Source organism: Manacus candei, unplaced genomic scaffold (genome assembly GCF_025592945.1).
Source record: "Manacus candei isolate 608988 ecotype Guabito, Panama unplaced genomic scaffold, ASM2559294v1 h1tg000138l, whole genome shotgun sequence".
Classification (NCBI taxonomy): domain Eukaryota; kingdom Metazoa; phylum Chordata; class Aves; order Passeriformes; family Pipridae; genus Manacus; species Manacus candei.
The window spans coordinates 287353-312215 of NW_026138186.1; the positions used below are offsets into that span (position 1 = coordinate 287353).

General features: G+C 52.0%; 1 protein-coding gene and 1 pseudogene across 1 annotated transcript; both read left to right on the top strand.

The window, feature by feature from the left end:
• LOC127462745 (zinc finger protein 883-like) overlaps window positions 1-24863 on the top strand; it is a 161807-nt pseudogene that overhangs the window by 18422 nt on the left and 118522 nt on the right.
• LOC127462730 (uncharacterized) lies at window positions 16370-19202 on the top strand. Its single transcript, XM_051771611.1, has 8 exons — window positions 16370-16629; window positions 16714-16875; window positions 17082-17261; window positions 17522-17677; window positions 18136-18237; window positions 18504-18606; window positions 18907-18966; window positions 19054-19202. Exons 1-8 carry the CDS (start codon window positions 16492-16494, stop codon window positions 19200-19202), a joined length of 1050 nt encoding a protein of 349 aa, XP_051627571.1. The 5' UTR covers window positions 16370-16491.

Below are 24863 nucleotides of genomic sequence, written 5' to 3' on the forward strand. Positions count from 1 at the left end.
ACCAGCCCTTGACCATTCCTATGGAACACCTTTATTATGTCTCTGGGTGATGGGATGAAATGCACTTTCCACTCCTTTGTGGATGATGCCAAGTTGCAGCGAGTCTGTGAGAAACCTCGTCTAGTTAATGGGGACTTGTACAAAAAATGTGGTCAAGATGAGTGAGTTGGATAAACTTGTCCTGCCATCAGGTGCCCAGCAAGGCCCAAGACAATGAAGAAAAAACTCATGGGTCAGAGGAAAGGAAAATCAAAAGGAGGGAAAAAGACCAAACCCAACCAAACCAAACCCAAACAAACACAGAATGACAGAATATGTTGAGGTGGAAGGGACCCACAAGGATCATCCAGTCCAACCCAACTCTTCCATTGCCATCTGCCCCCACCCCAGCAGGCTCTGGAGCAAAGCACGGCTGAGGTCCAGCCCAGCTCTGCTCTGACAGAAAGAACCTGCAGTCAGGGACAGGAAGAGGACAAAGTCTTGTTTAACCAGCCTGAGGAATAATGGGCTCAATGACCTCCTCTGTTCCTGGGCACTTGAATGACCCTGTGGATCAGGTTTGGTAGCAGGGAGGGGGCTGCAGGTTTCCCTTAGGGAAGAGGAGATCAGGAGTTGACTCTGTGTCAGAGAGAGCCAGTTTCAGGTGGCTCCAAAATGGACCAGCCAGTGCCCAAAGCTGAGCCAAAAAGCAATTCCAGAGGCACCTCTGTGATCACCCTTTGGAGAAAGGATAAAATCCAGGGTGCTGTAACTGAGAGAGGAGTGAGAGAAATGGGGGAGAAACAACCCTGCAGGCACCAAGGAGAGTGGAGAAGGAGGAGGAGTGAGAGAGAGCCCTGGTGGGCACCTGGCAGCCAAAAGCCAACCCCCAGCCCTGAGAGCCACAGCTCAGCCCAGCACAAAAGCTCCTTTAGGCCTGGAGGTTCTTTGCAGCAGCTTTTTAGCAGAGCTGCCAGCTGGGCCATCAAAGGGGATGCTCAGCTGAGTCTGAAACCTGGATGATCCTTGTCAGCCTTGGCTCTGCAGGATAAGAAAGAACTATAGATCCTAAATAGTTTGAATCTGATGGGACCTTTATAGGTCATCTAGTCCAACCCCCCTGCAATGAACAGGGACATGTTCAACTAGATCAGGTTGTTCACAGCCCTTTCTAACCTGGCCTTGAATGTTTCCAAGGGTGGGGCTTCTATGACCTCTCTGGGTGACTCATGCCAGTGTTTCATCACCCTCAGTGTAAAAAATTTCTTCCTCATATATAGTTCTCTTATAGCTGAAAACCATTATCACTTGTCTTCTTACAACTAAGTCTGTCCCCATCCTTCTTATAAGTATGATCTCAGGAGCTCCTGACAAGCCTTGACCAAACCAGCTGAGCAATGAAGAGCCCCTGGACTGGACCAGGGTGTGGGGAAGTGTCCCTGGACTGGATCAGGTGCTCCTGGATGATAAAGGTGGGAACAATCCCAGGTGGAACAGTTGGGGAACACAGGATAATCAGTCATCCCATGAAAACCTTGGAACATTTCCTGCCTGAATCACAGCCCTAATGGAACAGTTTAGATACAATTCCCAAATACTGTGGAAACTCCAGTCATTCCTGACAGCAGGATGGAAATTCAGCAGATAACTAAAGCCAGTCACCTTGTGAACCCACACCCAGCGGGGCTGAGGGAGGCCCTGGCAGCTCCCCAGCACCTCCCTCTCAGTGGGACACCTCTGGCAGCCTCTCCCAGCTCGGGAACCCTCCAGTTTGCAACACTCCAAAGAGCGGCACTGATGCCCAGGACAATTCTGATCCCCCTCAACAAACACTCCTCCAGCTGTGACCCTTGTCTGTTGGGAAACACAAAGGGATTTGGGGGAGTGTTTCCCTGAGAAGGAGAATTTGGGAGAGGGACCTTTCCACAGCCAGCTATTAATGTGTCCACACATCTCTGCCTGGGTGTGGCTGTGAATTGACTGTGGTGGGAAGGTTGTAGTTTTGAATCCATAATTGAGTCAATGTTAAAATTATAGCAACTGCTATTGAATCACCTGATAACTGTTAAACGGGTCAGTAATTACATGCTACTAATGTCTTTTACCCTCTTGTCTTTGGATCCAAATCCTTTGTGCCCTGACCCTCTTGCATCCCAAGGCTCTGTGTAAATCATTCCTATTCATCCAAAAATATATATTTTTCATGACTTCCACTTTAAAATCTTCCTCCTTAGCTAAACTACAAAACAACTCCAATTAGCTGTAGAACTCTTGAAGACTTGAAGACAATTAAAGGAAGGAAATAATTTGTTTTTCAGTGTTTTATTGGGTCCCACAGTGTGTTTAGAGCTGCATCAGTTGTCAGTCCAAGATGGGCCATGGCAGAACTGGTGAGGTTGGGGGGTGAGGAGCAAGGCTGATCATACAGGGTCAGTCTGGATCTCCTGAGGAGATCACTTGGAGAACACCTCTATCTTCTCTTCTCTGAACTAAAAAATATCCATCATTGAATTAAAACAAAAAAAGGACAAACTTCGAAGAATTGTTTTGAAACTGCTTTGAAGACAATTAAAAGAAGACAAAGAGATCCTGAGGGATTTCTGCATTTTAATGAGCCCCACAGTGTGTTTGCAGCCCAGCCCATGATCCTGAGGGACTGAGAGAAGATTGAAGCAGCTGCTGAAGAAGTCAGAAGCCAAAGTCCAAGTGCCTTGAAGCATTGCTGGGCCCCACTGAGGGCAGGCACTGCCAAAGCCTCCCCAGGGACTCCTTGGAGCAGCTCCTTGGAGGCCAGGAGTGCAGGCAGACAAAGGCTCTGGGCAGGCCCCTGCAATGCTGAGCAAAGCCTGCCTTGGTTTTGTGGAGCACAAAGGCCAAGGCCTGAGCCCCAGGCCCTGGCCCAGCAGATCCTGTCCCTCCCGGCTGGCTCAGGGCTGTTTGGGGGGCACTGGGATGGGAGGGGGAGGAACAACAAAGGCCCAAAACTGGGCAACCCCTGCCAGGCTCCTGAGGGAGGGGCGAGGCAGAAACCAAGTACAGAACCTGCCAGGCAAGTTGCTTGTGGTGGCCTGAGTGGCAGAGGCAGCTGGCAGAGGCAAGGGGACAAAGGCCTGGGTGCCTTTGGGCCTTGCAGCCCTGCCAGAGCCCTTGGCCATCTCTCCTGCAGGCTGTCCTGCCCTGGTCCTGCTGCTGCTCTGGCCTTGCAGGCTGCACACACCCCTCCTGCTTTCCCACCCCCTCCCAGCAGCATTTCTAGACCCTCCCTGATGTCTCTGCACCAGCTCTGGCTGTTGCCATGTGCACTTGGCCTTCTGAACTTGGATCCTGAGCCCCTGTGCCACAGGACATCCCTGCCAGAGCCCAGGCCCTTCTCCTGGGGGTCACTGCAGAGCTGAGCAGATCCAGGTCACCTCCCATTCCTCTGCCAACCCCCTGGGCCTGCTCTGGGCCCTCCAGGTCCTTGCCCTGCTCCCAAGGGCTGTGGGGGTGCTTAATGGTCAGGACTTGGGGTTTAGAGCTCAGGGTGGGGATTAGGCAGAACTTTGGGAGGTTTGTTGTTCTGCTGGCAGTGTCTGGTTCATGATTAGGGGAAGAGACTTTTGGGTTGGGTTAGGATTAAAGCTTGGCTTTTCATACTGTTAATACAGATTTGGGATTGGGGTGGGCATTGGAGGACAAATAAGAGTCTGGAGTTCTGGGTTTGGGCTTTTTCTGGCTTGGAATTAGAGCAGTGGTGTCCTAGTTAGAACAGCTGGGACCGATTCATCACTGGATAGGTATAGCCCAAACCTGTGTATTCTATGGCCCTCCATGCCATTTCCCAGAAACTCTTGTCAAGGGGGGGGGAGGGCCTGCCTGTGGGGGGATGTTCCTGTCCTCATACCCTTTTATGGAATTTCTTTCTCTGAGCATCCTCATACCCTTTTATGGAATTCCCCGCTCTGAGAGAAGGATTGACCATTCCTTTTATGGAATTTCCCACTGAGGGAAGGATTGACCATTCCTTTTATGGAATTCCCCACTCTGAGGGAAGGCTTGACCATTCCTGCCTGAACTGGAGAATATATAAACCTGGAGTTTCAGAACTTTTCTATCACTCGTGGGATCCAGAGGAGAGGAAGACTGCAGCTCATCGCTCTCAACCAGACTGAGACCACCACCCTCAACTGGACTGCAATCACCACTTTTGACCAGATTGCAACAGCTCTCCCACCAGCAGGTTTTTTCCCTTCTCCCTTTACTTTGGACTCGGGGGGGAGGGGGGGGCCCAAGGAACACCACTTTGTCCATGCCCCAGGGTGCTGGGTTATACATTTGGGTTTTGTGGGTTAAGACCAATTGTTAGTTTGTATAATTGTACTTATTGTATTATTTTAATAATTTGTTATTCTGACTTATAATCTCTCCTTTGAGTTGAGTTCATTTCCCCTGCTGGTTAACTTGGGGGGCTGATGGGAAAGGGGTGGGAGGGGTGGCTGAGGGGAGTGGGGAGAGCGGGAGCGGGGTTGCCGTGGGAGTGCCTCGGTGTCCCCATGCCTTGATTCCTGGAGAGAGGGAGGCTGGAGATAGGGAGGAGCTTCGAGAGCCCTGAGAGCCTGGAGAGGGGGGGCACAGAGAAGGGGAAACCTGGACAGTGGGGACCCCTGGGATCCCCTAGGACAACAAATTGGAGAACCTGATGAGGGGGAATTTCTAGGAATGCGGCATCCCGAAGGCGAGAATCAGTGGAGAAGGGAGCCTTGGGACCCCCAACACTCCCAGCATCTCTAGGTAGAACCCCCAGCATCCCAGACAGGGGAGACTCTCTGAACCCTAGAGGGGGGAAACCAGAGAAGGGGAAATCTTAGGAGAATTTTTTTTGGCTAATCTTCATATTTTAGAGTATTTTTTAGGTGAATCTCAACTTTTTTCATTTTGGGGGGGCAGGAGTCTTCTCACTATTTCTTATAGGCTTTTGCCTGAATCTCGATGATTTGGGGTTTTCTGGGTTGATCCTTGGTGTTTTGGAGGGTTTTATGGACCCAGGATGTCCGGTGAGTTCTAGAGATGGACTTGGGCAGGAGGAACCCCCAAGCCAACGTGCTCAGCCCTTGTTTTCCCCCCCATCAGGATTTGTCCTTCCCAAAGCTTGGGCGGATGGAGGAGGAGGCTGGGAGGAAGAGGAAGATGCCTTGGGCCCCCCAGGCAGGTGAGGAGGAAGTCAGTGTCCCTTTGGGCGGGTGTTGTGCTGGCTCTGTCAGCCCAGCATGGCCCCGGCTGCAGGACAACCCCGCTGGCGCCGCCGTCCTGCCGGGGCCGGAGTTGGGGGGATGTCCTTGGCCTTCCCTGTGGGCCGGAGGCAAATCCCCTGCCTGTCCTTCTTGCTTCCTGCCCCAGGCCCCGAGCTGAGGAGGGAGAGCCCGGAGGACAAATCCCCCCGTGAGACCCTGGTGGGAGAGGCCGTTTTGAAGGGCTCCCCGGCGCAGGAAGGCAGCGGGGAGGAAAAGGGCCGGAGATCCCCCCGCAGGAGGGGCTCCAAAGCCATCCCAGGGTGCTCTGAGGAGGAAAGAGCCAGCCTGTGCTGGGAAGGCGGCCGGAGCTTGAGAGGGAGCTCTGACCTGGTGGTCCCTGAGCAGTGTCCCAGCAGGGAGAAGCCCTTCAAATGCTTGGAATGTGGGAAGACCTTCAGCAGGAGCACCAACCTCCTCACTCACCAGCACATCCACACTGGAGAACATCCCTACACATGTGGGGAATGTGGGAAGAGCTTCAGACAAAGCTCCAAGCTTATCCAACACCAGCGCATCCACAGTGGGGAATGGCCCTACACATGTAGGGAATGTGGGAAGGGCTTCAGTGACAGGTCCACTCAGTGCACTCACCAGCGCATCCACACTGGTGAATGTCCCTACAAGTGCTTGGAATGTGGGAAGAGCTTCAACTGCAGCTCCAACCTCCGCACCCACCAGCGCATCCACACTGGAGAACGTCCCTACACGTGTAGGGAATGTGGGAAGAGTTTCAGGCACAGCTCCACCCTCCACTCCCACCGGCACATCCACAGTGGGGAACTGCCCTACACGTGTGGGGAATGTGGAAAGAGCTTCAACTGCAGCTCCAACCTCCACACCCACCAGCGCATCCACACTGGGGAACAACCCTACACGTTGGGAAATGTGGGAAGAGGTTTCAGACCAGCTCGGTTCTCCTCAGGCATGAGCAGACACACACGGATGAGAGGCCCTTCCGCTGCAGTGACTGCGGGAAGGGTTTCAAGCAGAACTCCACCCTCGTTAGGCATCGGCGCATCCACACCGGTGAGAGGCCCTACAAGTGTGGGGAGTGTGGGAAGAGCTTCTCCCACAGCTCAACCTTGAACAGACACCAACAGACCCACCAGTAAGGGAAGCCCTGTGAGTGCCCCGACTGCGGGAAGAGCTTCGGCCGTAGGACTGACACGCAGAAAAGGTTTCAAAAGGTCTTTGGGATTGAGTATCTGCACTCCAACATCAATTTATTCTTTTGAATATGTGTAAGTTTAACCTCAGTTTAGTCTGAAAGCCAAATTCACCACTACCCCATTCCCCGATAACCATGGGCTGATTCTGACAAGTGAGGCAGAAATTACCCACTGCCCAGCAAAAACCAGTGGGGCCAGCCAGTGGTCTCTGCCCTGGCAGCCCAGTTTCCCCAGTCTCTTCTCAAAATGACCAGTTACACTGAAGCAAAGAGCACTGGAACCAGTGCAACAAGCCCCAGTCTGACTTTCACACCTGCCCACGTGTCCTGTTTTCTGCTGCTCTACAAACCTTCCTTGTTTAAAATACAATGGGAAAATGAACAGGTTTTGGGGTTGTTTTGGTTTTGGGCTCGGGTTTTTTTTTTCTCCCCCACTGTTCTCATTAACCCCATTTCAAATCTATTTTGGTGTTTGAAGATGAATTAAAATTTTGAATGATTTTTAATGTTAATGCCTTGACCAAAGTAACAAAACATGAAAAATAAAAAAAACCCACACCACAAAGCTGTCCATTTTTGTCACAATCAAACACTCAGAAGTACTAACATAAGCACAGTGAAAACCCCATAAATAAGACCATTAAAATAATTTTAATATTTATATATTATTATATTTTTACTAAGCTTAACATAAGGAAATTTAATTCATGACAGCAGCTTTCCCCACCTCTCAAAAAGGTAATTTAGTTACATCTTAGTCACCCTTGAAAGGCTCTTTCCAGTTGGGTTGGCCTCTGCCTTAGACACTCATGAGATCTACCAAAACCAACTTAAGGGCAAATTTCCCCACCAGGTTCAACTGCATTGGTTTTACCAAAAACTTTGCAAGTAACCCCACGACTTTCATCTTAAACTCTTCTCTCAGCCTTGTAAAGTAATTAGCAGTAAACAGACCTGATAATGTGTTATAATTAAGAATTTCTTGTTCTCAGAGTTATTCATGCATCAAAAAGATGCCACAGAACAGCCAAAATATAAATAGCAACCTCTACACTTTGGAAATGTACATTTGGTTTTTAAAGATTTCACAGTGGTTGTTTCCTTAGGAATTCAGGCACATTTTACTAACAAGTTTCAATAAAGTTACAGAAACATCTTCCTCCACTAAGACACAGGCAGTCATCCTAACCTGAGGTGGACACTGAAAAGCCCAATTTTTTTCTTAGCTGTCACGAGTCTTTCATTCCTCCTGTCACATCAATTAGGCATCAGCCCATTTTTCAAGCTGCTGTTCTCTACCAGCTCCTGCTTTGGTTTCCAAGCCCCGTATTTTGGCCACGATAAAATCAGGGACCTGGGCAGTCATGTCAGAATGACAAAGAGTACTGACCCTCCCTGCCAAGGGAGACAAACCATTCCCAACCTTGACCAAAGGTTCAAGGCAGCGATTCTGAAACAAAATGTACAAAGTTTTTCTCTTCATTTTTTTGCTGAATACCATTTTATTTGAACATTTATTTTATTTAAACATTTTTTACGTATTTATATTTTTTTATATATTTAAGGCAAAGGAATTTGAATTTATATTTGGATACCATTTTATTCAAACATTTATTTTATTTAAACATTTTTTATACCTTTATTTATATGTTTTTTTAATGTATTTAAGGCATAGGAATTCGAATTTATATTTGGGTACCATTTTATTCAAACATTTATTTTATTCAAACATTTATTTTATTTAAACATTTATTTTATTTAAGCATTTTTTACGTATTTATATTTTTTATATATTTAAGGCAAAGGAATTTGAATTTATATTTGGGTACCATTTTATTTAAAAAAATTTTTTATTTAAACATTTTTTATATTTTTATTTATATTTTTATATAAATATAAGGCATAGGAATTTGAATTTATATTTGGATACCATTTTATTTAAACATTTATTTTATTTAAACATTTATTTTATTTAAACATTTTTTACATATTTATATTTTACCCCCATCAGATGTTCTGTAAGCACAGCAGTCAAAGCACAACTCATGTAGGTTTGGGTATTTTTAGCTAAGGCTGTTTGCCAGGTTTCTCACATTTAGAGGAATTCCCGGTAAGATGTGACTTTATTCACAGATGCACTCTTTTTTGGGTGTTATTTTGAAATAATGAAACTTTATTGCCTTAAGCAAAGTATGTCAACTGCAATAAAGCTCCTGGTGTTTTCAAGTATTTTCCTTCTTCTCTTAAACAAGTGGAAAATGAAAATCGGTGCTTCAACTAAATATTATCTGTGCTAACCAGAGAGGGCAATACTGGATCTTTCAGGATCCACACATTTGGATGCTTTTGCAATTGGTGTTTGAAGCAACTTCTTTTGTAGACAACTGTTTCACTAAGTAAATTAAGGCTTTCACATTCAGCCCCTTCCTTTAGGTAAGGATTATAAACCAGAAAAGGAGGGAAGAATTACTCGGGGTGGAACTGAAAGGCCAAAGTCCTACCCAAGAAACCAGATGTGACAACAGCTCATTTACAACCCAGTGAGAAAACAAACAAAAATGCACCCAGAAAGATTCAGGAGTCATGTGAAGATGAATATAAAAATGGAACATGAGTCACATGTTTTAGAGATTCGAGCAGATGATTGGGGGCTAGAAAGGCGTCAGTGGATGGCACAGGAAGAGTTTTGAGGAAGAGCTGGAAGGAGAAACATGGCAAGAAATCTGCTGTTCTACACAGACCTGCAGTGGGAAAAACAGTTTAAGGCTTCTGAAGGAACAAAGTAATAAAACTCACAGAGCCCAGGAGCAGAAGAGATTCAATACTTGCCAAAAAGCATCAAAACTAAGCTCATGGACACGCATTAAAAACTGAATTCCTCCCATTCATGAATTCCACTTTTTTGCTTCGGGACTGAACTCGGTGATAAAACTGGTCCAAAGTCACAAAATGTGGCAGGGACAACAAAAGGTTAAGACCAAATTCCTTTTATTTAAGGAAAACTGGAAAAGATTCTGTTCCCATATTCATCCAGTAGAGATGAATATTTTTTTCATTATTAATTTTAATTTTATTTTTTCTACTCAAGCTTGCCAATGTTATGGTTTTTTGACTATATGAGGAATGATCTGAAGTCTATCAGCTCACAGTTTAATTTAAAAAGAAATAAAACCAAACAAGCAGAAAACCATCCTGGCAGTACAGATCATTTTGTGCAAAGCCAGACCTTTGTGAAGGTCTCTTTTTAAAAAGCTAAAAAGTAAATGTTATTAAGGAAGAACAACTTAACAAGCCCTTCAACCAAGAGCAGTTATTTTGCTTACAGTGAGCAAATCAATTGCTCCACACATCTGCAGGGAAAATGGGATATTAAAACACTTGAATTAAAATTAAAAATAATAAAGAAATCCTAATAATTTAAAATTAAAAATAATAAAGAAATCTTAATAATTTAAAATTAAAAAGAATAAAGAAATCCTAATAAATTAAAATTAAAAATAATTAAGGAATTCTAATAAATTAAAATTTAAAATAATAAAGAAATCCTAAGGACCAAGCATTAGACTGTGAGTATTACACAAGTCCCATCCCTGAATGAAAAAAAAAACAAACAAACAAGCATTACAGATGACAGCATATGCTGCAAAAGACATTTTATAAAAAGCTTTCAAGTATCACCAGGGAATGTGTTATCAAAGAACCTGTGCAAACCACCCAAGAAATTCAGGCCCCGTCCTGTACACAAATCCCTTGAGAAATTACCACCAGACAAACACAGATAACCACATATTGCTCTTACAAGAAAAGACAGCTCCAAAGAGCTCAGAAAAGTAAACAAGGGACAGGTAAAACTGCCTTTATTGTAATGCCTGTTCAGCACAAACAGCATCAGGGCAATCCAGGAAAGGTGCAGACCATTATGACTGAAGTGCTCAATTTTGTATTTAGCATGGAACATGCAGGTCAGCCAAGATCTGCTCCTGACACAGTGGGGTTTAATTTTAATCTTTAATTTTGCTGTTTTTTGAAGAGCAGGTCAGTTAAAAGTTGCAGCTTTAGACATTTCAGGATTTAACATCAGGAACACAAGTCTTGGGTCTCACAGGCTCAGTCCCCTCATTATCCTCAGGCTGGTCTTGCCTTCATTGTCACAGACTGTGCAATATCTCAACTCCCTCCTCCCGCCGCCGGCACAACATGGCCGCCCGCTCACTGCTCAGGGAGAGGCGGGAGCGGCCACCGCCCCCTTCCACTGCCACCAGGCCGGGCCGAGCCCACCTCCGCCCGCCCCAGCCCAGCCCCGACCCTGCTCGGCCCGACACCACCTTCTCTGCCAGACCCTTCTCCAGACATCTCTTCGTACCCTCGCCTGCCTGCACGGCGAGGTTCAGCCCCCCGAGGTGGCTGCTGGCGCCCCGCATCTCGCTTGCTGCCATTCCACAAGCAACACCTCTGTTCTCATCAGCCCTTGACGTGGCCTGGCCCAGGGGGAGCTCACCCACCAGGCTCACCACAGAGAGCGGGGCCACAAACCCCTCTCCTCTGATCCGAGTACACACCCTGTGTTGGGCACCCTCAGCTCCTGAGGGACGGAGCCACAACAACCCCACACCCGCCCCTCTGCCACATCAGCCCCAGCCCTCGTTACCGCTGCTCAGAAACAGCACAGACACCTAAAGAAAACAAGGTGTCCTACTTTTTTTAGCCAACACCATGGAGACTGCCTGGCATGCCAGTGTCACCAGGACACTGTCTCCTATTTTGACTACAGCCATGGAAACCACTTGAGATGTCAGCAGGATGGAAGGGCATCCCCCCCATTCCTCATCACTGCCATCAGTGCTGTCCCCAGCCCCAGCTACGGTGTTCCTGTGCAAGAAGCACACCCAGCAAACATGACTAGAATTAATATTTACATACTTCAGCAGTCACTGTAAATTATATACATGCCTTTGCCTTCTTTCATTTGCCCAGCTTACTCCATTAAAACCAGAAATTTTCCCATTCTTCCTTTTTCATACTAACAATGTGAGTAGTTATGGCAGAATTTAACCAACAATGTTCCAAGTGATTATGGAAGGTCTCAGGAGCCAATCTGGCGCTTGAAATCACACAGCTGGACTTTTAGCAGCGCTCTCCTGAGCTGGGTCCTGGAAAAGCCTCAGGGAGGTGGTCAGTTGAAAAGAATCAATCACTATGACTCTGAGCCAAGAGATGTATTTCCTTTGAAACTACAGAGAAAAGCTGACCTCGTGTATAGGATAGCAGGGGATATCTACTACTTGTAGACAGTGGGATAAGGTGTTACCATTTCAAAGACGAGATGGTGGGGGCCCACATAAAGGTACTCCCTTTACAAAAAACACCACTCGCACCCAATGTTATGCCTCCAACGCTCCTTTATTTTTTTGGAACAGTGTGTCTACTAATAAAGATTTGTGGGCTTTGGGGTTTTAGGGTCAACGTAGCATAATTTTCTGCATCGTTGGGGCCCGTTGCTAGGGGCTGGTTCCACATCCACAAGTGCTGGAACACTGCTAGGCGTCAGGTGGTGTGTCACAGGGGGGCCCTTTGTGACATCCCATCACAGCACACGTGGTCAGCACAGCCCCAGTGCCAGCACCATTGTCCGGCAGGACAGCGACGCGACAGGACGGGAGCACGGAGCTGGCGAGGATCTTCTGAGCACAGCTCCAGGCTTTCCCTGTTGACCCGTAGTGCGACGGTTTTTCCGTGAAGATTCCCACTTCCCCTTTCCCTACTTCTAGTAGTTTTCTAGAAAACTACTTCTACTACTTCTAGTAGTTTTCTAGTAGGATGGAGCAGACACCCCCCAGCAAGCCCAGGGTGGCCTGGGCGGAGGAGGGTGCTGCCCAGAAAAGCGGCTCTCCAGAAGAGCCCCATGAGGTGGCCTGGGAGGAGGAGGCTGCTGCCCAGAAAAGCTGGTCTGCAGCAGAACTCTCCCAGTGGATCCTGGTGAACCCACCGCAGATGGGGACGGGTGAGTGAGGGGACTGGGCAGGGCTGGGGCTCTGCAGCGCATCCTGCAATGATCCTCCCTGCTCTATCCCTCTCTTAGATGTCAGCTTGTTCCCCCTGTCCAGAGAAGAACAGGAAGTGGTGGACTCCATCCAGGCCCTTGACAGCCCCAAAGAGGTAAGTGTGGCCAGTTGGACGGCAGCTGTGCCAGCATCTAAGGCAGGGGCTCTGCTGCTGGGCTGCTGGAGGGGTGCTGGCTGGGCAGAGCTGCTGCTCCCGCAGGCCACTGCCCCTCAGGGCTCCAGTCTCGCTGGCCACGTTTCCCCCTCTCATGCTCCCTGTTTGTCTCTGTCCTCCGGCTGCCAGAATCTGGTCCACAAGACCAGCTTTCTTCAGAAAGTCGTGCGCCTGTGCAGAAGCACCACCGGCAGTGGCTCATCCCAGCGCTTGGTCCACTTCTGCCACAGATATGAGGTGGTCGAGAGGATTCAGGTGAGGGGACACTCGGTGCTCTGGGGAAGGGGGCAAGGCCCCTGGCACTGGCACCCTGTGAGGGCTAGGCTCTGGTGGCACTGGGTGCTGGCAGCTGCCGGGTCCCAGCTGCGTTGTGCTCTGCAGATGCTGCTGGACGCTGAGTCCTGTATCAACGAGCGTGCCGAGGACGACCGCGACAGGGATCTGATCCAGCAGATGAACCACCGCGAGCGGGAGATGAAGCACACAGAAGTGCGGAAGCTCGCCCTCTTTGCCATTGAAAGATTGAGGTACCCGCTCATCACTGCCAGGGACCCCTTCCCCAGAGGACCTCCGCCCCCTGCACAAGGCCTGGAGGCGCTTCCCCCGGCACCATTGTCCACTTGGGCCCTTCCTCTTTGCAGCGCGGTGAACGAGGTGCTGGAGGGCAAAACGAGAAGGCTCCTAGAAGCCTGCTTCAGAGCTGTCCTCTTCCTTCCTAAATGGGACACCTATGTATGGGATGGATATGAGCGCAGGAATCAGGTAAGTGCTGGTTGAGCTCCAGGAGCCACCAGTCCCTCTGGGCTGCTCTCTGGCCATCCTGCATGTCACGTAAGATACGCAGGGATCCCCAGAAATGCCAAGGCAGTGGAAAGAATGCAGAAAGTTTATTTAGAAGGACAGAACCCGAGAAACATAAGAGTGTGGTTTGCGCACCAGGCCTCAGGGAGAAAAAGGCACCTCCTGTTTTCTCCTTCCAGTTTTTATTCTCTCTGCTCCCTGATCTCTCTCCGTTGGAATGCAAAGGCCTGTGGCATCTGCTGTCTGCTCACAGTAGACTGCCTGCTTTTAGGTCTCTCCTGGGCAGCGTGGGTGGCTCTCCTTTCTGGCACTGGGAGCTCAGATGCATCTCCTGGGGGTGAAGAATCACTGCCAGCGCTCTCTGTCCTCCTTGCAGACCCTGCAAGCCCTGGACCCCATGCTGACGGCAATCGTGCGGAACACTCCTCCCTCCAGACTGGGCGAGGAGCTGCAGAACATCTTGCAGGTCTGGCCTGTGCAAAGAGTGGCAGTCCCGGGGCTGTTCCTCACCCTGTGGGGCAGGGGTTGCCCACTCCTGGGTGGGTGGTCTCCAGACAAGTGCCACGGTGGCAGAGCACGCTGTGGGGACAGTGCCCCCCTCCTGTGTCACCAGGCTCTTCTGGAGCACAGAGAGTGGCACCTGCCTTCCTGCCTGGCCCACAAGGGAGCCCAGGGGCAGGAGCCCTGCTCCAGGCTTTGCTGGGGCTCAGAGGAAGCCTTGAGGGACAGTGCAAGTCCCACCCAGGTACCGAGCTGCTGCTGCTGCTGCTGCTGCTGCTGGAGCGGGTGTCTGCTCCGGGGGCTCACCAGCAGCTCCTCTTTGCTCAGGTGCTGGTGGACTTTGCCAGATATGATATTGTCACCGTGTGGGAAGAAGCCATGGAGAGGATTTACACACTGTGCAGATGGTTGAACAGCTATTCCCAACGGCAGGTAAGGCCCAGGAAGCCTCCAGCCAGGCTGTGCCCCTGCCCTGCCGCTCTCCCTGCCAGGGCTGCTGCCCAGCTGAGGGCTCCAGGAGACAGGGCCACAGGGTCCTGCAAAGCCTGCACTCCCCAGGGATCCAGCCCTGGGCACACTCTCAGGTATGGGGCCCTGGCACCAGCTGCCTGCCCTCAACCCTGCTGCTCTTCTTCCTCCCTCCCTCCCTCCCATGGGACCTCCTGAAACAAAAAGAAGTCCACTGTCATCGAAATCCCATTCCTTGGACAGCTGCTGGGATTTGTCCTCCTTCAACCATTCTCAGGACGTCGGGCAACTGTTGCGCACCTCAGTGAATTCATCTGTAAGCAAAAAGCTAAGGGGGATTGTGGTGGCCTTCGTCCCTCTGCACACAGACATCACCTCCCAGCTCCGCTTCTCTGCTTGACCACCTTTGCCCCTCCAGCTGCTCCCCGCAGCATCCCAGCTCTCTTTTGCTGTACAAGTGGAGTGCTCTCCTCAAGTCTTGCACCTGTTCTCTGCTGCTCTCCTTCCCCGCTCCTTTCACCATCTTCAACCCTGCCTGTTTGTGGAGCCCACTCTGACCCCCTCCCTCCACAATCTCCTTCTGGCCTGCCATCTCCCAAGCAGATCTCGGGCTGCTTTGGAAAGCCTGATGGCAAAGCTGCTCTCCCTGACTTGCACGTCTGCCCTGCTCTTTAGGCAGGACCAGGCTAAGGGGCAAACAATACGCGCGCCACGTGGAAGGTGAAATCACCTGCTTCTGCAGGACTCTCGGAAAAAAGTGCGGTATCAAGGTAATGAGCTCCCCCGTTGCTGAGACTCTTGTCTGTGCCATCGGCAGGGCACTCCTGTGAGCCAAAGGCACCCGGAATCAGTGGGGCTGACAGGGCCTCAGTGTCCCTGATGAGAGGGTTCCTGCTGTCCCCAAACAGGGACTGTCTGAGGGCGGCACTCTACTGGTGTCCCAGCAGCAGCTGCAGCTCTCCTGCCCAGCAGTGAGCCCTGGTCCTGTGCAGGGCCAGCACCCCGTGAGCATGAGCCCAGCCCTCCTGCCTCAGCCTAAGGACCCTCTGCTCTTGTCCTACCCCACACAGTGACTGTGGGCACTGCTGCCAGCACTGCTGGGCACCTGTGGCCAGGGCTGCTCTCGCTGCCCAGCTGAGCAGCACCAGCAGAGGCCTTGGGGTGACATCTTTGCTCTCCTCCTTCCTGCCGCAGCCCTTTGAAAGATACCTCACGCGCTCGGAGAGGACACACATCGTCCTTGAAGCCCTGGAGCAGAAAGATGCACAGAATTATCAGTGGATACCTGGAGAGACTCGTCCATGGGTTGAACCATTTGGGTGGAACCTTTACAGAGGGCGCAGGGTCATAGCAGAAAAGATTTTGTGGCTGGCCACATATGACCCGTGCTTCTTCCTGACGGATGTAAGTGGCCTGTGGCTGGATTGCCCTGCCCTTCAGCCCTAGAAGGCCTTGTTCTTCTCTCCATCCCTCCCTGCCAAACCCAGGTGTCTCAGGCACCTGAAGGCATCTGAAGGCAGCAGAGTGGTATGGAAAGGGCAGCTGAGGCTGCACTACCGTGGCAGCACTCTCCTCACCTCTGTCCCCTTCAGGTGCCAAAGATTTTGAGCTTTCTGCATGAAAGACTGCCAGGCGTGAAGTGTGAACTTGTGCAGGAGTGCTTCCACTCCCTGCTTCTGCTGCTAGCGCACTTTTTCCCAAGGAAGGTAGTCGCCACACTGTTGAGCATCGCTCCACAAGGAGACAGGTACTGGCCCTGAAAAGCCTGAGGGTTTGTTGGCTGTGGGGAGGTGGAGCCTGAGACTCTCTGGCTCCCAGAGCCAAGGAATGATGGAGGACAGCCCTGAGGAGAGGGGTTCTCCATCCCACCAAGCTTTCCAGCCCTGCTGGGTTGTCCAGGCCTGCAGCAGACAAAGCTGGCCCAGCCAGCCCAGAGCCACCCTGCTGCTCCCAGCCTAGAGGGGAACACCAGCTCAGTGCCCTGCTGCCTGCCCAGGCAGGGCCCCAGGCACCTGGGCTGGCCCAGCCACGCTGCACTCCAGGCTGCCCTGCTGACACAGAGCTCTGCCTTGCAGTGTGGCCAGGCAAATGTGGCAGAGCATCTTCTCAGAGCCCGAGATTGGAGACAAGATATTATGGCCATTCGCTGTCATGCTCTGGGTCGACTGGTGGCCCTGCAGTCTAAGCGCTTCTTCTTCAGAAAGCAGCTCCACCTCTGACTTGGCTGTGAGTTACCAGAAAAGGACTTGATCCCCTGCCACGAGCCCTGCAGACTCTGCCAGGCTCTCACTACTGTGCTTGCTTCTACAGCCATTGCCCAGTGGCACTAGCGTGAAGTTTGAGTGGGAGGACAAGGACAAAGACTTTGAATACCTTCAGAATGACAACTTTGATATCGATGAGGAGCTTCCAACCCTCCCAGCCTCCCAGGTGCTCGAAGGCCTCATCGTGCTGTGCGAGACACCTGAGCTGGTGAGCAGGGTGGTGTCAGGGACAGCCATGGTGGCATCCAGGGCTCTGGGGCTGTGGGTAAGGCAGTGGCTTGGCGTGGGCTGGGAGGCAGGTGTTGGGGGGACTGCTGCCAACTGCCCTGATGCCATGTTGGGGCCTGGTGGCTGCCTGGGGAGCTTTCCAGGCATGGATCTTATCACAGAAAAGAAACTCTGTCCTTCATACAGGCAAGAAAACTGGAGTTCCTGGTGCCACACATGATGGAGCTCCTGTGGGTTGGCAGAGAAGACCTCAAGACAAAGGTCATTATGATCCTGAAAAGACTGATAAATCAAAACCTGGAGAAGAAAAAGGCCAGCCCCATGGATGAGTATTTGGTGGAGAACCTGCCGCGCTTCTTTGACATGGTAAGGTTGATGTGGGAGCGTGAGGCCTGAGATGGGCACTGGGCAGTGAGAGCTGCCCTGCACCCAGCCCTGTCAGCAGCTCTGGCAGCAGGCTCTGCTCCCCTGGGCTCTGGTGGCTTCTGGGCCTTGCAGCTCAGTGCAACTTGTCCCTGCTCTGGAATCTGAGCCCAGGGCATCTCCCTCAGCCACCATCCCCATCCCCCTTCACTGTGGGCAGGGGGCTGCTGTTTCCAAAGCTCACCTTTCCTCCTTCCTCCCAGGAGAGCAGCGACATGCGAGAGGCCTTTATCTGCCTCTTCAGAGACTACCTGGGCTCAGCAGTGCTGAGGAACAACAAGCACTTGAAGACGTCTCTGCGGAGTGCACTGGTCCCGCTGCTCATTCGCACAAGTGACCAGTCCCTGAGCGTGGCCAAGGTACACATTGGAAGGCTGAGCACTGGCACAGAGAGAGGTGGGCTGGCCTGCCCTGTGGGGCCCAGGCAGCAGGACAAGGGCTGCTGGCAGTGGGCAGCCATGGCCCAACGCAAGCCGTGGGAAAGGTCCCTGCAGAGCCAGCGCCAGCAGGGACGGAGAAGCTGGCACGGCCATTTCCAACAGCTGCCCTGGGGCTCCAGTAGGGCTCGTCAGTAGCCTGTGACCACCAAAGCCTGAACAGGCACATCCCCACAGGCTTCTCTGCTGTCCCTGGTATGTGTCCAAGGCCAGGGCTTCCAGCCTCAGGCCCTGTCCTGCAGGGCTGTCCTCACACGTCCCCTAGACACTTTGGTGAGGGCATGTCCCAACTTCCTGAGGGCAGAATCTCCCCAGCAAGAAAGCCAAGAGCTCTCCTTTGCCAACCATGCTGCTACCTCACCCCTTCTGCTTCCATGCAGGCCGCCCAGGAAGCGCTCCTTGCCGCAGCAAAGCTGCTCAAGTGGAGGGAGCTGAAAGAGCTGGTGAAGAAGCAGCAGATGTGGAGGATTGGCGAGTGCTTGGTAAGGCCAAGTGCCAGGGTGCAGGTTGGGTGAGGCTTGCCCTGCAGGCAGAGCCCACTGTGGTGGCCCAGAGCCCAGAGGCTGGAGCTGCAGCCCAGTGTGTGCCCTCCAAGAACAGAGCCCCAGGGGCTCCTCTGCAGGCCCCTCTCCCTTCCCTGCAGCCAGCGGGAGAGAGGGCTCTGGGCAACACTGAGTGCTGGCAGGAGGGACTGCTGCAGCCAGCGGGGGGGCTCTGTGCCATGCCCGTGTCCTTGTGCTCTCTCCAGGTGGGGAAGGACAGGAGCAGGGCTGAAGAGTACCTGCGTCAGGGCCTGAGCTACCTCAAGGACCCTGAGGCCAGTGTGCGAGAGGCGGCCATCAGGTTCATCGGTGAGCCCCAGCCCCCGGGGTCCCTCTCTGGGCAAGCTGGCCCCCGTCCCCGCTCCTGCAGCCACAGCCAGGCCCAACCCTGGGGCTGCCTGAGCCCCGGCTGCCACAGGCTGGGCCTGGGCCTCCCTCTGCCACCCCTGCCCACGTGGCTGGGCTTGGTGGGCACTGGGCTGAGTTCCACCCCCCTGAGCTCCTGGTGCTTCCTGGGCTCATCCTGGCTGAGGGGGAGGAGGGCAGGGCCAGGGGCCACGCTGCTGGGAGCCCGCTGGGGAGCAGGGGCTGACGGAGCTTTGTGCCTAGGGGTGGCCACGCGGCACCTGAGGAACCGAAGCCAAGAGCAACTGGATGAGATCTGCAGCGGTGAGTGGGGAACATGGGCGGGAGGGGACGTCTGGGGGTCTCTGCAGACACAGGGCTTCATCTCGGCTCCGTTTCTTTTGCTCACAGCTCTTCAGCCCTTGAAGACAGACAGCAATGTAGTCGTCTCTTGCCTGGCAGAACAGACCATCAGCATCCTGACGGCTTTAGGACCAACACCGAGCCCTCGATTCAGGCCAGAAGCACTGCTCTTCTGGCGCCGACGTCCACACCCATGAGGAGCTTCCAACATTCCCAGGCTCCCAGGCGCTGTGTGAGACACCTGAGCTGGTGAGCAGGGTGGTGTCAGGGACAGCCATGGTGGCATCCAGGGCTCTGGGGCTGTGGGTAAGCCGGTGGCTTGGCGTGGGCTGGGAGGCAGGTGTTGGGGGGACTGCTGCCAACTGCCCTGATGCCATGTTGGGGCCTGGTGGCTGCCTGGGGAGCTTTCCAGGCATGGATCTTATCACGGAAAAGAAACACTGTCCTTCATACAGGCAGGGAAACAGGAGCTCCTGATGCCAAACATGATGGAGCTCCTGTGGATTGTCAGTGAAGACTCCTGGACAGAGATTGTGATTGTCTCTAAAAACCTGATGTGTCCAAACCTGAAGAAGATAAAGGCCTGCCCAACCACTGAGGATCTGGTGGAAAACCTCTCATGCTTCCTCGACATGGTAAGGCTGATGTGGGAGCGTGAGCCCTGAGATGGGCACTGGGCAGTGAGAGTTCCCCTGAAGCCCAGCCCTGTCAGCAGCTCTGGCAGCAGGCTCTGCTCCCCTGGGCTCTGGTGGCTTCTGGGCCTTGCAGCCCAGTGCAACTTGTCCCTGCTCTGGAATCTGAGCCCAGGGCATCTCCCTCAGTCACCATCCCCCCCCCTTCACTGTGGGCAGGGGGCTGCTGTTTCCAAAGCTCACCTTTCCTCCTTCCTCCCAGGAGAGCAGCGACATGCAGGATTTCTCCATCTGCCTCTTCAGAGACCACCTGGGCTCAGCGGTGCCGAGGAAGCAGAAGCAGTTGAAGACGTCTCTGACAAGTTGCCGTGGTTTGACTGGCCCTGTCCCCCTGGAGCTGGAAAATGGGCACCTGAGGAACCAAAGCACAGAGCAACTGGATGAGATCTGCAGTGGTGAGTGGGGAACATGGGCTGGAGGGATGTCTGGAGTTTCAGCTCGGCTCTGTTTTTTCTCACAGCCCTTCAGCCCTTGAAGAGAGACAGCAGTGAAGTCGTCCCTTGCCTGGCAGAACAGACCATTGCCATCCTGGCAGCTTTAGGACCAACACCAAGCCCTCGATTCAGGCCAGAAGCTCTTCAGGTACCGATGTCCACATCCATGAAGAGCTTCCAACATTCCCAGGCTCCCAGGCGCTGTGTGAGACACCTGAGCTGGTGAGCAGGGTGGTGTCAGGGACAGCCATGGTGGCATCCAGGGCTCTGGGGCTGTGGGTAAGCCGGTGGCTTGGCGTGGGCTGGGAGGCAGGTGTTGGGGGGACTGCTGCCAACTGCCCTGATGCCATGTTGGGGCCTGGTGGCTGCCTGGGGAGCTTTCCAGGCATGGATCTTATCACAAAAAAGAAACTCTGTCCTTCCTACAGGCAGGAGAACTGGAATCCTGATGCCATCAAATCTTCACCAAGAACCTCAGTTCAAACTAGGAGCACTGCTCTTCTGTTCCCACTGAGCCAGCTGGAGGCGGCTGTGATTTAATAAAGCAGCAACAATGGGCCCAAACCCATGGTGTCATTCAGATGTGCCGTGTCCTGAGCAGACTGAGTCCTGCTTGTCCTGCCCTCCTGCCTGCAGGACAACTTCCCCCTCGGCACACCCCCAGCCCCAGCCTTGTTTGGGAAGTTGAGCTCTGGCTGAGGCTTTCCCCAGGAGAAGCCTCATTTGTCTCTCCTCAGGGCAGTCCCCCCAGCACCCAGCCAGGACAGGGCACAGAATGAGTGGCCCCAGCTCTGCCTCCCCAGGGGTGTCCAGGCATCCCACGAGGCGTCTGCTGTTGCTGCATCACCACCTCCCCTCACCAGAATGGATTTGGAAGGCTTTCCAAGCACAGGGAGACAGAGGGGACCAGAGGGAAACCTCAGGGCTCCCAGAGGGACTAGAGGACAAACAAGGAGTCTGGGTCACCACCCCCATGGCAGAGGATGGGACTCCACTGTCCCTCTCTTGCACTGGTAGCATGTTTCCATCTGTTCTGCCCTGGGGAAAAAGAAGTTTCCTTTGACTTGGAAGAGCTGATTAGCATCATCTTGTGATGCCCTGGGAGGGGATTAGTTTTGATGGAATCACCTACAGGAAAGTTTGGAGATCTCCCTCAGTGTGCCCTGTGCCAGTGCTGAGCACATGGAGGGAAACACACCAGGAGTCAGACGGCCCTGCCCAGAAGAACTGACTGCCTGAAGGAAGTTCTTGCATTTTCTCTTTTTTAAAACCCAGTTCCTTCCTCAATATTGCCTCTGGCACGAGTGGCTGAGAAGGGATAAAACAGGAAAGAAGCCAAGCCATCAGGGAAAGAACCAGATGATGAAAGGGTGTTAGCTGCTGAGAATTTCTTTGGGAAGAAGTAGACTGTTAACTTGAGATACAAATTTGCAATATACCGTGGAACCTTCTTCAAAGTCCAGTTGGAAAATACCTTCTTGTTAAGAGTGTGAAATAAATCCTAAACTGTCATCAGCTACGTAATTTTCTCTTTATTCACAATCAGTAATTAAAGAAATGTAACTCAGAAGTGATCTCACTCTGTGCTCCAGTGAGATTAACATTAGAACAAGATTGTCACTGTCTACTGGTCTCTTGTGCTCCTCACTGGCAGGCACTTGGTGCACCCCTGGATATCCTGCTAATGAGGTAAAAAATTAACCCTTCTAAAGTTCCAGATTTTCCTCACCTGTTTGGACACAGTTGGACAAACTGGACCAAGTTAGTACTTGAAAGCCATCTGCTGGATTTAGCATTAATTACTCCTTGTTTTGATCATAGAGGAAAAAAGCTCACACAACACAATCTCTGTGGACCCAACAGAGAAAACATCCCCAGGGTCTTGTTAGAGCACAAACCTGCAAACAGGGATGACAGGTCAGAGAATCACAGAATCATCAAGGTTGGAAGAGACCTTCCAGATCTTCTAGTCCAACTGTCAACCCAGCACCACCAGAATCACCCCTAAACCCCATCCCAAAGCACTACATCCAGATGCCACCTGAATGCTTCCAGAGACTCCACCACCTCCCTGGGCTACTTGTTCCAATGCCTGAGCACTCTCTCAGGGGAAAAAGGGGTTTTGAATATCTAATCTGAGCCTCACCTGATGCCATTTAAGGCCGTTTCCTCTCTTCCTCTCACTAAAGGCTTTCCAGAAGACACCAACCCCCACCCCACTAAAACCTCCTTTCAGGTCATTGCAGAGAGCAATGAGGTCCCCCCTGAGCCTCCCCTTCTCCAGACTCAACCAGCCCAGTTCCCTCAGCCGTCCCTCAGCAGACATGTTTTCCAGAGCCTTCCCCAGCTCCGTTCCCTTCTCTGGACACGCTCCAGCCCCTCAAGGGCCTTTTGGCACTGAGGGGCCAGAACTGGACACAGCACTCCAGGTGGGGCCTCCCCAGTGCCCAGCACAGAGGGGCAATCAGTTCTCTGCTCCTGCTGGCCACACTCTTCTCCACCAAGGCCACGATGCCCTTGGCCTTCTTGCCCCCCTGGGCACACTCTGCCTCATATCCAGCTGCTGCCAAGCAGCACCCCCAAGTCCCTTCCAACTGAGCAGCTCTCCAGCCCTTCTGCCCGCAGCCTGGAGCGTTCCAGGGGGTTGTTGGGACCCAAGGGCAGGCCCTGACACTTGGCCTTATTGATCCAGCCTGTCCAGATCCCTCTGCAGAGCCTTCCTGCCCTCCAGCACATCTGCACTCACACCCAGATCAGTCAGTCTCCCAAACAGAACAAAGTCTGATTACCAGCAGTCCAGGGTGTCAGTTCTGCTGCCCCCTCCTTCCTCCACCCAGAATGGAAAACTCCATCATTTTGGGGTCTCTGTGCCCGTTGGCTCTGACCACCACATCCCCTACCAGTCACAGAATCATGGAATGGTTTGGGTTGGAAGGGACCTTAAAGAGCATCTCAGTCCAACCCCTGCCATGGGCAGGGACACCTTCCACTGGACTCAGAGCTCACTGCCCCATCCAACCTGGCTGTGAACACTTCCAGGGGTGGGGCAGCCAGAACTTCTCTGAGCAACCTGTGCCAGGATCTCACTACCATCACAGTCCAGAAATTCGTCCTAATATCCCATCTAATCCTTCCCTTTCTCAGTGTGAAGCCATTCCCCTTGTCCTGTCACTCCAGGCCCTTGTCCAAAGTCTCTCTCCATCTTTCCTGTTGGCTCCCTTCAGGCACTGCAAGGCCACAATTAGGTCACCCAAAAGCCTTCTCTTCTCCAGGCTGAACAATGCCAATTCTCTCAGCCTTTCCTCACAGCAGAGCTGCTCCATCCCTCTGATCCTCTTTCTACTCCCCTCTGGACTCGCTCCAACAGGTCCATGTCCTTCCTGTGCTGGAGCCCAGAGCTGGAGGCAGCTCTGCAGGGGTGACAACATTACAGCCCTGTGTGTTCCAGCAAGGACACTGTGGAACCTCCTGGAGTAAAGGGGCCATTGTGACACTGTAGGGCTTTCTGGAGCCAAAGGAACCCTGGGACACTGTGGAATCTCATGGAATCAAGGGAGCATTGTGACAATGTAAAAACTCATGGAATTAAGAGGCCATTGTGACACTGCAAGGCCTCATGGAACCAAAGTAACACTGGGACACTGTGGAAACTCATGGAATCAAGGGGCCATTGTGACACTCCAGGACCTCATGAAATCAAAGGAATCCTGGGACACTGTGGAATCTCATGGAACCAAGGGTTCATTGTGCCATGAAGGGCCTCATGGAACCAGGGGAGCCCTGAGACATTTCGAGCCCTCATAGAATCAAGGGACCATTGTGACACTGAGGAACCTCGGGTTCTCAGAGGCCACTGTGACACTGTAGGGCCTCATGGAACCAAAGGAACCCTGAGACTTTTCAGAACCTCATGGAATCAAGGGGCCATTGTGACACTGCAGGGCTCATGGAACCAAAGGATTCCTGGGACACTGTGGAAGCTCATGGAACCAAGGGGCCACTGTGATACGTGGGGTCTCCTAGAACCAAAGGTGTCCTGAGACATTTTGCAAACTCATGGAATCAAGGGTCCATTATCACCCTACAGAGCCTTACGAAGCCAAATGGACCCTGTGACTCTGTGGAACCTCATGGAATCCAGTGGCCATTCCCACCCTCTAAAACCTCTTGGATACTCTCAGGTTCCCATTATTAAGAGACATTATGGTGGTTTGGTTTAGGCCTTCCTTGGTGACCAGTTTGTAACCAAGGAAGGGTCCAGATTTACCCAGTATTCCCTACGATTTTTACGTAAGCCAGACTATAAGAAGAAAAGAGGAAAGGTGTTCGTTCTCTTTCCTTCCGGCAGCTTGGAGGTGCAGGTTCCCTGCTGTTGAGTCTGCCGTGTTGGGGAGCGAGGCCTGGTAAGGCCTTGTCGACCTTGGGAGGCGGAGGTTGCCGGTGATCGTTCTGGAGAGACTCTCGGTTTTCCCAGGGAGAGTGGTGGGATTTTTCTTTGCTAACTCTTTAGTTACTAGATCTCGGGCTACTAATTGGGATATATGTATTTTATTTTGGTTTTCTTCCCTTTCCCTTCCCTTTCCCTTGTGAAATTGTATATATATTTCAAATTGTATATAACAGTACATAAGTGTAAATATATATATATATATATATATCACTTTAGCTGTCTCTCTCCAGTTCTGGTTTTTCTTAGTTGTCTTTTCTCCCTCTTCTCCCTGAGGTTTTGGGT